This window comes from Myodes glareolus, chromosome 3 (genome assembly GCF_982192425.1).
Source record: "Myodes glareolus chromosome 3, mMyoGla1.1, whole genome shotgun sequence".
Classification (NCBI taxonomy): domain Eukaryota; kingdom Metazoa; phylum Chordata; class Mammalia; order Rodentia; family Cricetidae; genus Myodes; species Myodes glareolus.
Window position 1 is genome coordinate 106748332 of NC_142028.1, and position 18107 is coordinate 106766438.

Sequence of the window (18107 nt, forward strand, 5' to 3'; positions counted from 1 at the left end):
GGCACTTAGTTATCACCTCAGGCCTCACATATGAAAGAAAATGGATAAGTGTGTCAAGATTGCCAGGCAGTGGTGATCCGTGCCTTTAATCCTAGCTCTAGGGAGGCAGAAGCAGGTGGAGCTCTGAGTTCGAGGCCAGCATGGTCTACAAAGCAAGGTCAAGAACATCCAGGTCTGTTACACAAGGAAACCCTGTCTCAAAAGAACAAAATAAACCAACAACAAAAAGAAAGAAAGAAAGAAAGAAAGAAAGAAAGAAAGAAAGAAAGAAGGAAAGAAAGAAGGAAAGAAGGAAAGAAGGAAAGAAGGAAAGAAGGAAAGAAGGAAAGAAGGAAAGAAAGAAAGAAAGAAAGAAAGAAAGAAAGAAAGAAAGAAAGAAAGAAAAATGTGAAGCTCATAGTCTTTTCTTTGTAAATTATCTAGCACATTGCCTGGAAAAAGGCAAACATCCAACTAATCTAACTATTATTAATAGTAACAGACAGTAAGAAGTGATTGCATTTAGATGGAGGAATAGAGAGGTATAGATGGTAGTTCTCTACCCTGTTTAAGAACTCTTATTCTTGGGCACTGCCCTTTAATCCCACTGCCTGCAAGTAACAACTTGCGATGCCTTGCACACTAGGCCACTCCCATTCGTTTCTTGCCACTTAGTACAATGATTGTCTCCCAAATGATGTTTTTTTGCATGGCACTGATGTGTAGAATTGTAGGAGAGGGTGGAATTGCCAAATTAAGAATGTAGAGTCCGACCATGGGCAACAACTGTACTTGTTTACAGTGGAGAGAGAGATGTTGGTGCCAGAAAAGCTGGGTATTCAGCTTCCATTGCTTGGGAATGAAGGCAAGTTAGTGTTACAAGTTTCACTAAGGTCTAGGAGGAAGGGGAGACTAAAAGAGGAGCCAAATGTACCGAGAGCTTTGCTTCAGAGAGTGCAGCTTCAAGAGCCTGTCAACAGAATGCAGATAGCAAAATTAAAATGTAGATGGCATGAGGGAGTAGAGACATTCCTTGTTTGGGGCATACATGGGATTGCTCTTTCAAGAAACCCATGGTAACGGTAAGGAGGGGTGATTATTTTTAATGTGTTGCTGGTTAAAATGTTTCTTATCATTGTTCTTGAATGTTGAGGGAAAGAGTTACAATGCAGGTAGTTACAATGGTAGCTCCTGCAGCTTCTTGAGAGCTGAGTAGGCAGGTTACAAGGTGTTGAGGGGGTATTCTATGCTATGTCCTGCAGATAGGTCTGCATTGGCCAGTCTGAACACTGCTCCCTGCAGAGAGAGGTAGGGCCAGTCTCAATGAAGCTCCTGCAGCCTTCTCCTTTCTGGTCTTCAGAGTTTGTCATTCAAGCAGTATACTATGTCCAGGTCCTGCGCAGAGTTCGCAGCAGACTGGGGACACTCCAGCATGAGCTAACGGAAGAGTGGAAGATGCTCACAGGGATAAAGATTCTCCCACTGCAGCTTCTTCCCACTCCGTCCCTGAAACACGTGGACGCTTCTGAGGCTTAACCAGCTTTGATAGTTTACGATAATCTGTTTTGTAAGTGTGCCTAAGTTGGCAAACAGTCACATTGGTTCTGTTTTGTGGTGAATAAATAGCATGTCAAAGTCTTATGCTATTTCAAAACATTATTTAAAACAAAACTTCCTTTGAAAGCCATGATAGTCTCTTACTCAAAATATTTATTTAGACCATATTGTTTAAGTATATGTAATTCCCTTAAGCAGGAATTGTAGTCTATGCAAGTCTGAATCTTAAGAAGATAGGCCTTATGGGATTTATGGAAATACAAAAATGAGTATTCCAGGTCTTCAGTGTTTATATATAAAAGGGCTGAGGTGTTGCAGTGTTTTATATTTGGGTATATAGAATTCATGAAAAAGAAAGCATCTGAAAAGATTTCATTCACAAATGAACCAGATGGATAATGTTTTTAAAATAGTAATGAATGAATTAATTAGTCAGTGCCAAGGGGTGTGTGTGTGTGTGTGTAAAACTAACCTACATCTTTTACTTGTTTTGTCTTGATTATTACTAAAATTGAATTTTTGCTTTAAATGATATAAAATAAAAAAATTTGGCAAAATGATTAATATCAAATTAATGATTCAAAGTGATTGATGTCATTTATTCTAGTGTTAAAATTGTCTTTGGAATATAATTTCTTTATATTGCCTATTCCTAGATTTTGATAAAACAAAGGTTTCAAAAATTTTTTATAGAAGTTTGTACTAATGTACTTCAAGTATTTTTAATGTTAATATAGTCTCCATATCTGAACCTATAACTGGATACATTGAGAAGCACCTTGTATTTAGTGGACACATTGTATCTTAAACTTTTGTTTTGGTCACAGCACAATCAAATCTTGAGTTCTTTAATCAGTCAGTGGGCTTGCTATGTGTAAGCTGTTCATAAACATGTTATGATATATCAGTTAGTGCGGGAATTGGAATTTGAGCTTTTAGAAGAGTCCTCATTCCTGTCCAGCTCTTTAATCACTAAACATGCAGCCGACCTTTGTAACCTAGATAGGGGCAGTCTGGTGACTGGCGTTAGAAGAATCTCAGAAGCAACAGATAGATTGTCCACAAGTGTCATCTTTGTGCTGAACAAAAGAAAGAATTAAGTCAGAAAGGCACATAGATTGAGGATTGTCATGTCTAAAACGGGGTCGGTACCCACAGAGAGAGCGTTCATTCGTGAAACATAAAGTCTTTAAACCTGCTTGGCGTGTACATAGGGAAAAGAAGTCCATTGAGTCCAATGTGTTACAGATGGACTTGGCCCAAACTTGTTAACAGTATTTAGCACAGTGTCTGACACTAGGGAAGAAGTTATGTAAAACCCAGATGCCTTTAGGAAGGTGAGCTTTTGGTGTGTCTAAGTGTAGTTGTCAGGTGCCCATCCACACTTTCAGGTAACTAGTTCTCTTTGAGGGTCCCCACCCCATCCCAGTCATCCTTGATTTTATCTGAATCTCTAGGGGGGTGTTTTCCAGCCGCTCAGATAGCCACAGTAGATTGTTAGTAGGTGAGCAATCAGCATAAACCCTTTCTGCTTCTAGAATTTCCACGCAGCAAGAAGTCATGTATACAAGGTAGTTTTATTAACTGGTGTCTCGTGGAACAGGTCAGCAGGTTCAGCACAGTTTCTAAGCATGAATTTCACTCATAGAAAGGTGTACTCTATTTATGGATCTTTCTAAGAATTCACTTTAAAATATGAACTGCTGAGATGACTTTTAAAATGCTTGTACAGAATTAAAAGGCATTTTGTGTGTGTGTGTGTGTGTGTGTGTGTGTCAGTGTTCTAGGACAGAACTGTATTTTTCTAAAGAGTAGAATCTTCATGTAAATCTTTTTCTGTTTGATATCTGATCTCAAAATAAAGTTTCAACTTATTTTCTTGTCATCATTAAAATAAAAAGACTTTTTATTTTAATATAGAAATAAAACTGGAATTAATAAATCAAAGGAAAAACAAGAGATTGGGAAATGATAGCTATAAGCGTTTAAGTGAAAGCCAGGAAAGGAGATTTTTTAATAATTATCGTTTGTCTGCTATATTTTACTTTTACAGATATTTCCCTTGAACAATATTTGGCTGGTACCTTTTTGAATATGTGCTGTTGTGCATTATCGTGAAGTAGTTAAGTTAAATAAACATACAGCAGAATTGTTTTTCTCTTTTGGAGATCTAGTGTTAAAAATCCAGTGTCCCTGGAAAACATAATCCTTTATCCACACTTCCCTTGTTTTATCTTTGTATTTAAAGACTTAAGATACTGTGCTCATGACTTCTTTGCTTTCTCAACCCTTTGTTGTAAAATATTTTACTATAAATTTATTTTCAAAAGTCTTCAAACCTTTACCAATGCAAAACCTTTCAAGGTAACGCTGGTACTGTTTGCTAAAACCAGTGAGAAATCCTCTGTTTTCGACCCAATGGTGACGCCTTCTGCTGCTCTCGTTTCAGGCCATCCGCTGCACACTGGTGAACTGCACGTGTGAGTGTTTCCAGCCTGGGAAGATTAACCTGCGGACGTGTGATCAGTGTAAACATGGCTGGGTGGCACATGGTGAGGAAAATCTAGACTCCTCTTTCTGTTGTTCTTGTTATGTCCGTGTGTGTGTGTGTGTGTGTGTGTGTGTGTGTGTGTGTGTGTGTGTATCCATACACTCGGTGTTTTGCTTTTGCTTTTGTTTTAGAGAGTAGTCGTTGACTTGGAAAAGAGAGCAGTTAACTGTGCTCCACGTGTTAGCTAATGTTCATCCTGCAGCTCTCAAACAGCGTATTCTCCTCCCCAGGAAGAAAGACTAGGCGGGCAGCTCTCGGCAGAAGGGCGAGATGTTTATAGAATCCTTGGGCAGTGGGGTTCATACTGAGCACAGCAGCAGCCAACAAGTACCAGGCCTGATGGAAACTCAAACATACCACAGTTGGCCTTTCAGGGTCTGAACCTCAGAGGGAAGCTGGCAAATCTTCCCTGCTTGAGATCTCCTCCTCAGTGACTACACACCCTTGTCGTGTATGCTGAGTTTATCCCTCCAGATGTTAAACTCTGTATGGTTTAAGGAAGGAGAGCAAGTGGCTGGTATCTGGAAAAGCAACCTGTAAATAGCCCTTCAGTCTGCACTGGGATTAGAGGAGGCCCACGATGTTAAAGACTACACTGTGTGTAGGTGTCATCGGAGTGAGGGTGGCCCAAGCAAAGATTCCAGTGGAGATTGTTTGCCAGGTACAAAGAGCGGTTCCGTCAATGTGGTTTCGCTGCATATTTAACATATTATTGTGTGTGGTTTATGTTTATTGTGTTTAAGCAAAAGGAGACATGGAAATAAGCAAACATTTCTCCCCCTCCTAGACTGTGTAATTTTAAAAGATAGGTAATGTTTATAGAAGAAACCCTGGCTTGAGTTTTTGACAGCCTCGGGTATTGGCTCTTAAGTGGACATACTCTTCATTCCCCAACAGTGCCAAACATTCAGTGGGTTGTATTTTTTATAAATGTCATGTTATTCTAGCAAGATCTGAGGTAACACCACCAGGCCATGTCTTGAAATGCTTTTAATTTATCATGTAGCTCGCTTGCTTGGGCATGTGTGTTGGAGTTGAAGGGACCTCTCGACCATGCTTCCATGAGAGAGATAGTCACGTAAGGAAAAGTATTGGAAGGAGTGCGCTTGGGTGACACACCATAATCCTGTGACCAGTCCTTCAGAGAGATAACTCGTCCTGGCTTCATTAAGAAAGCCGAGATGTTTAACACTTAGCCCAGTGGCAGGCGAGGAGCTGGTGCCGTGGTGGTAACTGCAGAGCTGCTAAAGGACTTCCGCTTTTCCCCTACTGGCTTCCTAGGGCCTCCACCCCGAAATTTCCTGAGCCATCAAGGATGATGAGGTGTGTGGAGGCAGTTTGGGAACAGACTATTCTGAGGTGACTGGGTGTCTTACAAGACCCTGGAGGTCAAGTTGCTAGCAAAGCTAGTTTTATCCCGAGGGCCTTTTCGTCTTTGGGTGGCTTGCCTAGCGTGGTCTCTGTCTGCTAGTGCTTCCGCTCTGCCCCTTCCTACCAGGGCGCCTGTCAGACTGCTGCTGAAGGCCACCCCAAGGGTCTCATCTTGACTTAATCATATCTTTTTATGGCTACATATCCAAATATAGCCACATTCCGAGATACTAAGATGTGATTTCAAGTATATGAACTTTGGGGGAGCACAATTCAGCTCATGACGCTTTTCAGGCATCCCTTTTTATTTCCTGGAGGAAATTGTGTGTGTGTGTGTGTGTGTGTGTGTGTGTGTTGTGCATGCTTGCTCATGACCCTCATACTCCAGTCTTTGCTGTGCTGGGTTTACAGACATGCACTGCTGTGCCTCTCTGAGAGCATAGGTGTGCTTGGATAGATTTGCACTACTGCGCCTAGCTAAAATTCTTGGTTTTGCTGGAAAATAATTGCTTTGTGCTCCTTACCCATCATATGAGGTCATTGGAGGCATAGTGATACAGACTCTTCTTAGGAAACAAAAAGTTCTGGCTCTCTCCTTTAATGGTGTGTTACTTAACATGACCCTCAGCTCTCTTCCTTGTAAATTATGATACTAATGGTAGTGTTTAGTGCTGGAGGTGTAGCTCAGTGCTAGAGTATGTGTTTAAGGATTTGCAAAGTCCTGAGTTCTCCTGTCAAATGATAATTTGTAATCTTACAGTGGAAAACTAGTGATAAAATAAAGGCTTTAATAAATAGTCTATTTGAAAAATACATATTGGACAGAAGTTGTACAGTAAAGAGGGGTTAATAATTAAACAAAGGGCTTTTATTTTCCATCCAGAGCCTTCTTGTGTTAGCATCCTGTATCTGCTGTGGGAGTCTCAGGGGACTAACAGTTGAGCGTGTCACTAGAACTTGTTTTATATGTCCACTTCCATGTGCGTATTACATTAGTTGGATAGTAAAATACAAATGCTAGTTTTATTCCTTCCTGAAAAACATGTTTTAGTCCTGGCCAGTAAGTTTTTTTGGAAACTTTTTGAAGGATGTGAGTTTTTACCATCTTGAATAAGATGTTTCTATTACAGTAAACTCTGCCTTCCCTACTGTATTATTACAAGTGCTTTTGCTAAGATAATTAATTTTGGGATTTCTCAGATCTAAGTAAAATTAATTCCAGTTGTTTCCCTCGCAGTTATCATCTTGACCTTTCTTCTACCTCATAATATGGACATATCTGTGCATAACTTGAAATATATACACGGGGGTTTGCAGAGCCCACCCTCCCCCCTCATTAGGGCAAGCATGACAGTGAGGGTTGGCTCCCGGCCTTTGAGCTGGCAGTGGGATGAGAGCACCCACTCATTTTGCCCCTAGCATTTCCACTAATTGCTGCATTCCCTCCCCCTGCACAGAAACCCTGAAATCATGTCTCCAATTATTTCTGCTCAGGTGAGACACAGCCGTCTTTCTGGCCGCGTTACCCATAGTGTCCTGTATGGAACAAGGAGGAAGTGACTCTGCCTTTCTAGTGTGGGAATTCTCTTCAGAAACGTGTGAGGCAGAAAAGGCACTGCACTAGCACACAGCACTGACAGTACTGTCTTGTGGTAGCATTGGTTACACTCTACTATTGTTACTGTGATTTTTAAAACACACATACGTGCACATATGCGTGCACATGCATAGAGGAGCACTTGCTGCTTACAGATAACTGAGTACCTAACTCACACATTCTCTATTGTTAAAAAAAAAAAAAGCTTGAAAAATTTTGGTCTCTTTTGAGTGTCTTCTAAAGTGTTGGGTTCCATGTGCCATTGTATACAGACTCACACACACGTGCATGTTATGTATATGTTATGTATGTGCACACTCCATAGCCTTACATATTGTTTCTTGAGCTTGAGTGAATTGAAGACATTAACTGCCTTCAAGAAACATTGGAGAGATGTTTTAAAATATTTGAAGAGAGATTAATTCATCCTCTTACAAAACCTGGGTGTTGAAATAACTTAGGGGGCAGCATTGCTCTTTACGATTTATTCTTTAAAATATTTAGCACTAATGAGTCTGGGTGGGGGCACTCGGGACAGTTATTGGATGCCAGTACGATTTCCTACTGAGTAAAAGTTAATAAATGATTTCCTATTTCCCCCATTTAACGAATGTTAGCTCTTTCACTAATCGAAAGCAAGGTTTGTTGAATTTAACCTTTTCAAAAACAAACTTGTTTTCTTGATATAAGAGAGCCGCCTGATGCATGTAATAACTTAGCTGATGGATTCAGGGCTTCTAAGTCTGCCATGCTTTTATTTGGAACCCTTATAAAGGGCTGTAGCATCCTGCCACCTAATTTACTTTGCTCCTGGTTTCCCATCTAGCTTGCGTTCTCTCCCTGTATCTTCCCTGCATTTGCCCAGAATGATCTGAGTTAGTTCTGGAAGTGAGGTTTTCCGACAAGGCCATCTTTGCCAGTGCAAGAATGCAGAGAAAATAGAAGACTGAGCACAACAGGGCCGTTTCATTGTAATACATTTTTCTTGGTAGAAATTCAGTTTATATTTTGATTCTTTCTTTCAACACTAGAGTTCAGACTTCCAGCAACCACTTGCAGACTTGAGTCTTCAGTCAAAGATTTGGCTAATAAAAACTAGTCAGTATTACCAGAATCTGCTTGGTGCTGGGTGAGGTGCATGAGAACAAGGAAGGGACTCTTCTCTCCATTCTCTCTGCACTGGCTGTCAGGAGACACGCTGTCAACAGGAGTAGTTGCTTTGGTGAAAGCCATTTATTGTCTTTTATTTGTAAATAAGTTGTAGTGCCCATAGTCCAGATGAAGGCATTATTTCTAAACCTTTAAATTCAGCGGGTAAATAAAGTAGCAAAAGTGAAAATAAACTAGATTCTAAATGGGATTTTTAGGAAATATTTAATTATAAGTCAAGACTATTTTGAAATTGTTTTTATACAATGGTGTATACATTAGTTTCCTAGCTAGTAAAGAAAGTAGGTCAATTTTAGAAATGTAATTTATGTAATTTTCCCCTTTACTGAACTAGTAGTGATTTTCACTTCTGATGGACCCTATTTGTTCAGAGTGTCTCCGTTTTACATTTCCTCCAATTGAAATCAGTTCTGCTGCTCCTGAGTTTGACAGATGTGTTAGAGGACATTTGGAAAGAACAGGAGGATTGATCAGTAAGCTGTATAATGCTCAGCTTGGTGAATTTCACAGCAGTGCACTGAGTACAAATTATTTTCCTTATAAACTGCTTCAGCACTGAGAAAAGAAATCTCCTTCCCCCACCTGAGTGATGGTGAGAGTTTTCCTTGTGATCTGCATTAAGATGGGGATTGTTTCTTTTGGCTGATGCCTCTCTCTGTAAGAATGCTGTTGCACTGGAATTCTTGAGACCACTGTTTTATTATGTTCTCTTAATATGATTTCCTTTTATTGCTTGCAGTTATTTGGGGAAAGTATAATCCTACGTTGTTACTTTAATTATTGCTTCATCAAACCTGCTTCTTTCCTACCCATATTTTATCTAAACTTTTTAACTTTCTTAGCTTTGAGCAGGCTTGCATAATTTGGACTGCCTATCACTAACTGCTTATTAAACATATATGTAAAGTGTTTTGCCATGTGACCTTTAGTCCTGTGACATATGAGATGCTGGAGAAAATAAAGTTAATTGAGAGTCATATGACATCCTACTTGATGATTTGATGCACTGCAAGACATTGTTCATACAGTTGATTTATTTTAAGCATTTCTTTTAAAGATTAATCTTAAAAGATTATATGTGTGCATTTGTGCACGCTCTCTCATGTGCCTGCAGGCCTATGTGCAAACACACACTCACACACACATACACACACACCTGCACTTGGGTTGGGGGGAATATAATTAAGTTCAGATGCTTGCAGAGGCCAAGGGAAGGCATTGGACCACCTGAAGCTAGAGTTACAGGCAGTTATGAGTCTTCCTGTGTGGGTGCTGAGAACCAAACGTGGGTCCTCTGCAAAAGAAGTATGTATTATTGATCACTGAGCTATTTCTCCAGCACCAGTTTAAACCTGTCTTTGTATAATCCATGGAGCTTGATTTTTCTTCACAGTATCATTAAATTTGAATTCCCAGCTTTTACTTAGTATGTCTTATCATTCTAGAGACCCTCACTCAAATGGAAAGTACAATAAAATTGTAATAATTTTTTAATATAATTGTACATCACAAAGATGTAACTGGGTAGTTTGTATTTTTACTTATTGAATGTATAAGCTTCAGTTGACTTTCTATTATAAGACCCAGTTTGTAAAATAAAATTCTAATCCAGGATCTAGGGCATCTTGTAATCAAAACTCTTGGTTATATTAGTCCTACGTTTAGAATCACGAGCTCTTGGAATTCTGTTTACAAATTCCTCAAATTTATTGGAGACGTGGTACCTTATAAAGACTCGAGCAAGACAGATCAAAACCAGTGCTTTGTTTCTTATCATACGAGAGGTCACATGTCTTTATTATTTGTCTTGGTCTTTGTTAGGCTTATGAATTGTCTAAACATCTATGAAACAAATTTGGTCTCAACCAGTATCTTCTGTCTCCAAAACATTCTCCCTGACTGGTAGTGGTAAGTTTTCCTTCCCCATCCAGGTTTCTCGCTCGAAGTTTTCCCTTCATGTTAGAAAGTCCTCTATCCTAAGCACAAAACATGATGTTCTGTGCTCTCCTGTTTATTCCCAGAGACTTGGCAGCACTGTCTATATAATAATTTATAGAATTATCAAGATCAATAGGAAGCTGGAAGAAACGAAAACTGACCTTTTCTTTGTTAAAGGAAGATAACGTTCTCACCTCCAAGCCTGCTACAGAGTTCTGGCCTAACTTAACTGACCTGGAAATGGTCTGTCAACAAGTATTGCTTTGGAAGAACGTTTTTAGCAGATTTTTAAAAATCTGGTGAGCTGCACAGGAGAGTACTTGTTTGGGTGCTTATGGCATAGTGCAGTAATGCTGGCCTGGGCTCAGGATAGAGACGCCACAGTGTGCGCCCTTTGAAGATGTCTTCTTTCTGTGCTGTGCTGGCCTGAAAAGGGAGCTCACCAGTGTCTGCTGAGAAGAATCTGTCCTTCTATGAGGCCCCGTTCCTTTACATAGCACACTAGAACTTGGTTGTACTTAGCTGCAAAATTGTTTGTTAGGGAAACCAGTCTTAGCTGCCCCTGCACTCTGTTGAGGGTCCTGGTCTCTCCACAAGGAATGCCCTTGAACATTTTACGCTTACTTCACTTGAGAGAGTAAAAACAAGGCCATTTCCTGCCTGGCACGGGAGACTGTTGCTTGACCTGAGGGCAGAGTGCCCTCTTAGGCCTCTCTCCTCTCCTCCCTGATCAGAGGGGATAAGCCATGAAGGGAGGACACCCTGATGCAGAGGCTTGTGCTTGATTAATGGCACTCACTGTTCTAGCGTTGAGTCTCGAGGCTGCTTGTTCCCATTGCTTTCTCAGCCTGCCCACCCTTCAGCTGTTGCTCTGAACTCCTTAAATTTTCTTTTAGCATAGCTCAAAAAGTACCTCCTTCTCAAAGTGCTGGGCCTTCTGCCTGCTAGCTGTTCAGATGTTTTTGTAATGGGATGTAGGATAAGTGTTGCAAGACCTAGTGTCCTAAGTGCAGTGAGTGCTGGTTTCCTGGTTAGGGGTTCCCTGGGTGAAAGTGGAGTATACAGAACTCTATCTGAGATCACGACAAAGCTCTACACCATTTAAAAGGAGAATGCTGGAAAATGACTTAAAGCGTATTGAATGATCTTGTTCTAGCACTGACTTGTCAGAATCTTTTCCAGGTTATATAATTACATTTTTCTCATTTTTCTGTGAAATATAAATAATGAAAACTCCTACACAAGGTTCTTCTAGTATTAAATGATCTATATGATTTGTACATAGTAAAAGCCTGTTAAAGTGTTAGGTGTTATAATTACTAAATCAAAACAACAGATACGATATATCAGAGTTGACCAGGAAAGGGATAGCTGCAGGCAGACTAATGTCTTTCCACTGTTACCGTTCTTTTATGTGCAAATTCAAATAATAGGAATGTACCCAACTTTCACAGTGGTTTGAAGGAAGATAAAGTGAGATGGGAGTTACCCTTACATTCTGGCACAAGAATTCTAGCTACAAATCCTATTATGAAGTCAATAAAGTAATTCTAAACATTAGCATTTATGAGAATACCTAAGAATTCTAGCACTTGGGAGGTAGAGGCAGGAGACTCAGACGTTCACGGTGATTCTCAGCTGCGTGGTAAGCTTGAGACCAGCCTGGGATAAATGAGATACGGTCTCAAAGACAAAAAAACAAAACAAAACAAAACAAAAAAAACAAAAAAAACCAAGAGTGTCTTGAAGTGCAGTGTGGAAGGACTTTCTTCAGTGTTGAGTTCTGTGCTAGCTATCTTGGCCGTTGTGCCCAGAGATCTTTCGGAGTAATTGTTCCCTACTCCTAATATGTCATATGAGCTGTGTTTGAACAGACAGAGAAGCAGCTCTACCCCAGGAGTCATATTTTTTGAGAGGTATAGACCAGTTTAAATGAGTTCAACAAAACTGGACTAGTTATAGGGTAAACTACTCTTACCTATTTTCACACCTATCCTTTTGCATGTGAATACTTTGATGGGTATTTTATCCATCACTATTTTATCATTTTATTGCATTTTATTACATCATAAATTTTTATATCTTGCTAACGATCCTACAGGAAGCTTAATTGTTTATAGGAACATCTTAATTAACTAGAGTTCACCAGGTTAAGCGAAACACAAATTGAAGCGGTGATAAATGAAACACCCTTCGCTCCTCTCCTTTAATTGGATGCACTATTCAGATAAACTAGCATCTTCACCTGGGTCGTCAGGACTCATGCACAAGCATGCTGTATTGATGCTTCCCACCATTCTTTCTCTCCGTTGTATCATAATGGGTGGCTTCCTCCGACCTCCCACCACTCCTCTATGGAATTGTGATAAGAATACTATCTCTCAGGATTCTGACTTGTATGCTGAGAGTCCTGAAATATTGTTCCTGCCTCCCATTTTTTTGCTAAGTGTTGCCCCCTTTAGGTCTCCCCAAATCAATCTGTGGTGAGCATATATATAGATTAGTGTGTTTTAGACACCGAGGAACTGCCAGAGCCCAATAGATGTTGAGGAGTGGCGTTAAGAGGTCCAGTAGCCATATTATGCTCTCCTTTGTGTGGCTTTCCTGTATCAATCGAAGCCCGCATTGGCCTCCTGGGGTTCCCAACGTGTTGGTGGTAAGTTGGTGACACTAGGCATGTGGTCACAAAGCCAAACAATTGAAGTAGCAGTTTATCTGGGCCTTAGATTCATTTGGCCAACAAGTATGAAGTCAATGCTAGACCTGACTGTCCAATAAGAACTCTTCAAGCTCACACTGAGATGTGCCGTAAGTGTAAATATAAACCAGATTGGGGAGGTGCTATCTTTTTTTTTTTAACTGAGAAAGTTTTATTTATTTATTTATTATTTATTAAAAATTTCTGCCTCCTCCCTACCTCCCTTTTCCCTCCCCCTCCCCACCTCCCCCTTCCTCTTTAGTCCTAAGAGCAATCAGGGTTCCCTGCCCCGTGGGAAGTCCAAGGTCCTCCCCCCTCCATCCAGGTCTATAAAGGTGAGCATCCAAACAAACCAGGCTCCGGGAGGTGCCATCTTTACAAAAAAAGGTTATAAAATTATATAAAAATGTTATAAAAGAAGTATTCTTATATTGGCAATGTATCAACATCTCTGATAAATGTGATAAAATTTCTAAAGTTTTTGTCATTGTTTACCTTTTTACTTTCATTAGTGAAAGTAGAAAATTGCAATTTAAAAAGCACCTTGAGAGCCTGGGAATGCACCTCAGATAGGACTGTACTTGCTGTCCAGGCATAAAGTACTTGGATAGATCCCCAGCACCACACAAAGCCAGACAGGCCTGCAGTTTCAGCACTCAGGACAGAGAGGCTAGAGGATCTGTCCTTCAAGGTCATCCTTTGAAATAGTTCAAGGCCAGCCCAGGTTCCACAACCCCCTACCCCGCCAGATTGTTGAATCCGCTGTATGCCGCCATGCTGTTGGAGGCTGTCTGTGTAGAACACAAACTTAGAAAACCCAATCTTAGGCTGAAATGGATTGGCGGCAGAGTGGCTGGAACTGGTCTGCAAACCTGAGAGCCTCAGTTCAGGCACTGGTCTCTGGGTCCCTGGGAGCTCTCCCCAGAGCTTCCCACTGTAGCAGCTCCACAGTTTTGAACAGGTAGGCTTTCCTGTGGTGCCTTATCCATGAGTGAGGAGCAGTTGGCTGCTCCTGCCATTCCCTGTTCTGCACCCAGAGTGAGTACATGCTCTGGTGTGCTATGAGTCCCTCTCAGAGCAGGCTAGCTTCCCTGGATACCACCCTCCCGCTGAGCCAGGGAGCCCTGGAAAGACTAGTTCATTTTTGGGATGCTTCTGTGTTATGTAAGACAAAGGTTTATGGAAATTTATCTTTTCTGTGAGTCTCTGACTCCTGAATGCCCGTTTCTTTCCCAGAAGTCCTTGACTGTGGTAAGCAAGGCTGCTGCTTCCTTGTCTCAATCCCCATCCCTTCCTCCTTCTGAGTCTTCACTCTGTTTTTCCTTTAATCTTTCTCTAAGTCTATAGACAAAAACGTATGGGAGAGATGTATGGAAGGTTCTGTAGCTCCACTACCTAGGATTTAATACATTTTAAACTCATTAACTTTGTTGGCTCTTTAACGGATATTTGAATTTTTTTTAAGATACAAAACCTAGAGTCAGATAACTTTGTTGTAGTTGCAGTTTTTTCAAACTCCCTTTCCTGCAAGTCAGTGAACGTAAGAAGTTCTTGCTTCTGCCTTGGCTGATCATCCTTTCCACTATCAGTAAAAATTAAAAAAAACAAATCAACTTCTAACATAAAAGAAAACACCTGTTTGGCTTGGAGAGCTTGGCTAGGGAGATCCTTTTTCTGACATGCCAAATGCGACCATCACAGGGCCCCTGGAAAAAAAAAAAAAGATCTTTTTTTTCCCCTCTATCTATTTCATGTGAGCATTGGCAGAAACTCTGACAAGCAGTTCTTCATATTTTATTATGTTCTTGTCTGCAGAATCTCTGTCAGGCAAAAACCTTGTCAGCGGAAAACCTGTCGTAGGATCAGAGGAGACAAAAACAGGTGTCACACAGGCAGTCAAAACTGAAGGAAAAAAAAAGATTAGGCTAAAGAGAGAGAGGCAGACAATTACATTAATGCCATTGCTTTTATCTTATAGATGTGTGTTATTATCTCGGGGTGCTGAGTGCGCAATTGCCTCACAGAAAAGTAGACAGGAGACAAGGGGAAACTTGATAGTTATTAACTGAAGAGGCAGCGTGTCAAAGCTGGATAGGGTTCAAAGTTTTACAGAGGGAAAAAATGCAAGCAGCAAGCAACGGCTGTGTGCTTCTGCTTTCGGCTACATAAACTTAGTAGCAATCTAACATTTTCTACTTGGAAAAAGATCATAGAGAAAAAAATAATGAAAGATTTGATAGGGAAGCTTTGGGGGTAGCATTTATTCTGTGTGCATGCGACTCAGTCATAGAGACGCTTCTGTCTCGTAAAATCTCGCCACAATGCGAGACATGGTGGGACATGAAGACAAGCATTTGTCAGTTCAGCTGTGTTGTTTGGATATGTTTAAAACACCTATTATCAACACACTTTTAATTAAAAAAAGCTATTAAGAAGCCCTTTTACTAAGTGTGAACATCTGTACACGCAAGCTGTAAATTAGGAGATCACATATGTGTGCCTCAGTCAGAGACTAAATGAATTTGGCAAGTGTTTTCTATTACTGGGTTTTTAAACACAGTCATATCTAAAGAAAATAACAAATGCTACATTTCACTATTTGCACTGGTTTTTTTTTTTATTGTGTGTGTTGGTACTGATTAATAGAACTTTTCTAATTAGAAATTAGGGTCCTTATTATGATCAGATTAACAAACAGAACCCAAGGCAGCAGCGAGCATGTCTTCTGTTTCTTTGTTTGCCTTATTCCCCAAATCTTGTTTTCTAAAAGCTGACGCCCTGGTGACGTGGAAAGTAGTTTCATTTTGCCAGTTGCTTAAACTGTGGCCGATTCTTGGTTTTGTTGAGAGCTCACACGTGCCTGGCGGCCCACGAACAGAGCAAGAGGCACTAAGTGTCGTTCCTGTCTGGTCAGTCATACATTGGTTGTGCTAATGAAACATCAAGAGACATTGTTCTGGCTGTTGGCACTTTTTGGTCATGCATTTAATACTTGGTTAGTTTAGATTTTTGCTAAGTTCTAAGACTTTCTTCTTCTCAATCTTTTTTTTGTCTAATGGTCAAATCTTTATATCAGGTCTTTGATCCCACGAATCATCAATGCAAAGCAGTTTGGTAGTTGAGAAATGCATTGCATAATCCAGCAATCCAGAAGAAAAGAAAAATCAGCATCAGAAGTGGCTGTGGTAGCCAAGAGTTTTAAGGGACTCCATGTAGTGGAAGAAAGCGAAAAGATTGATTATAGATTTAGAATGGATTACAGACTGACTTGCTGTGGGAGAAGGGAAAAGCTAGTGACACAAAGGTGAAACCTGCTTAAAAACAATGACGAACTTAGAGTCTTAGTTAGTTCTTTTAGATGTTTGCTACCAGACAGTAGCTTATAATGCCAGTGCTTTTACTCAATCCCAAAATGTTTCCTTAATGTATCTTATTTCCTTAATGTAAAGTTTAAAGCATGTTCTGCATTTCTTTCTTTCATGAAAATGTTCTATAGATATATGCTCCTTCAAGGAAATTAAGTCTATAAAGCTTATGGTTTGTTTATAAACATATTCAGTTTTTGTTTTTTAATAAAAAAAAGACATGCAACTCACTCAAGAAGCAAATTTTCAAATTTCATGTTCCATTTTAATGGGTTATGTTTTATAAATAGCATACATTGATGCAATATTTGAATGAAATAGGGATTATGTAGCCAACTTTAGACTAGCATTGGCATCTCAGCATTGGAGAGAACCACAGCAGTAGTAATAAACCTATAAACCTGGTTTCAGCAAAGAATTGTAATTACCAAAACTCTTCCTACAGCTACTGCCAAGTCCGCAGAGGAATGTTTCTCTCTTTCTTTACCACCTTCGAGGAAAGTTGCTGCAAAGGAGCAAATATGTGCCCCTAGACTTGGACCAGGTTGGGGAGAGGCATGAGAGGAACCCGGAAAAGCAGCCCATTGCACCTGCCTGCCCAGAGTGCAAGTTTTTGAACATCCGCGTGTTGACAGTCTACTTTTATGGGTGCTGCAGTCAGACATTAATGATTTCCAACATCAGTTCTGAAGACTTCATTATGCATAAGGCCACAGGGGAGAAGTGCCAATCAGTTTGAAATACTAGCTGCATGGTCTCGACTGCAGTTCACATTCTCCCCCTGACTAATTGTGGGCGTTTCTGTGTGTCTCTTCCCGCATTCCGAGAGCTGCATGCCTGCTGACTGGAGCTGATTAACAGAGTGGATGGTGGGGCTTGCTATGAGAACTGCCTTCATCCCACCTCTTTCCTTGCAGTGTAAAGCCATATTTGTAACAGATGATAGGCGTATTTATAGACGATCCCTCATCCATTAAGGGGTCATCACACGCGTTATAGAAGGTGGTGCCTGTAATCAGGGTTTGTGGAGTCTTGGTGTGGAGTCCTTTGAATCCCAAACTCAAATTCTCTGTATACCTCGGCTGAAGTTTTCCTCACCTCCCTGGGAAATCAGCTTTTTCAACTACCTATCATTTTCATTCTTCTTTACTCCAAAATAATTTCTACACGTAAGCCTTCTCTCTCCCTTTATTAAGTCGTCTAATTAATTCAACTTTGACAGCAACAGAGAGAAAGTTGTGACTTAAGTAGAGCACCAGTTATTGTAAAATGTACCCAATTTGCTCCCAATTACATAATTCTTTATCCCAAAAGTAGTGAATCAAATCTGCAGATCTAAATATTATCCAAGTCATAAGGATTTTTCTCTAATCACAATAATTTCTGACTCCATGATCTCCTGATTCACTGAAAAGGGCTTTAATATGCTATCATTGCTCTTTATTAATGTCCCTGAGCGGGGAAGCTTTTATTAGGATCAGGCTCACAGTCTATGAGAAGGTTAAGTCTTTGCCTTGAGCCCTGATGGTCTTTTCTAGTAAGAGAACTGAGTCTTATAATGGCAAAGGATTGATGGTATAATGATTCCAAAGGGCCCCTTTAGGATGAAATTCTAAATACGCAAAATCCCATTAAACCTGTAGAAGTTCATGGGCGAGCTCCATTGAAATGACATATCGTTATATTGGGTATAGTGTGCTTGTTATAAAGTGTGGCATAAGAGGAAATTATTGGTCATATTAGCAGGAACGAATAGCCACTCCTACCCATAAATTTAAAATCTGTGGCCTAGATATTTGAGGTAGAAGCAGTAACAATATAAGTAATCAAAATCTTAAATTCTGACCTCAGAAATTATACTAACAGAATACTATTGCTAAA

The 18107-nt window shown here is 40.2% G+C and overlaps 1 protein-coding gene across 4 annotated transcripts in view; it reads left to right on the plus strand.

Moving 5' to 3' along the window:
- Bnc2 (basonuclin zinc finger protein 2) overlaps positions 1-18107 on the plus strand; it is a 402638-nt gene that overhangs the window by 255319 nt on the left and 129212 nt on the right. For all 4 annotated transcript variants that reach the window (XM_087904893.1, XM_085686207.2, XM_048453015.3 and 1 more), the window contains one exon: positions 3986-4088. In XM_087904893.1, coding sequence (XP_087761019.1) covers positions 3986-4088 — 103 coding nt within the window. The remainder of the gene's footprint in view (positions 1-3985; positions 4089-18107) is intronic.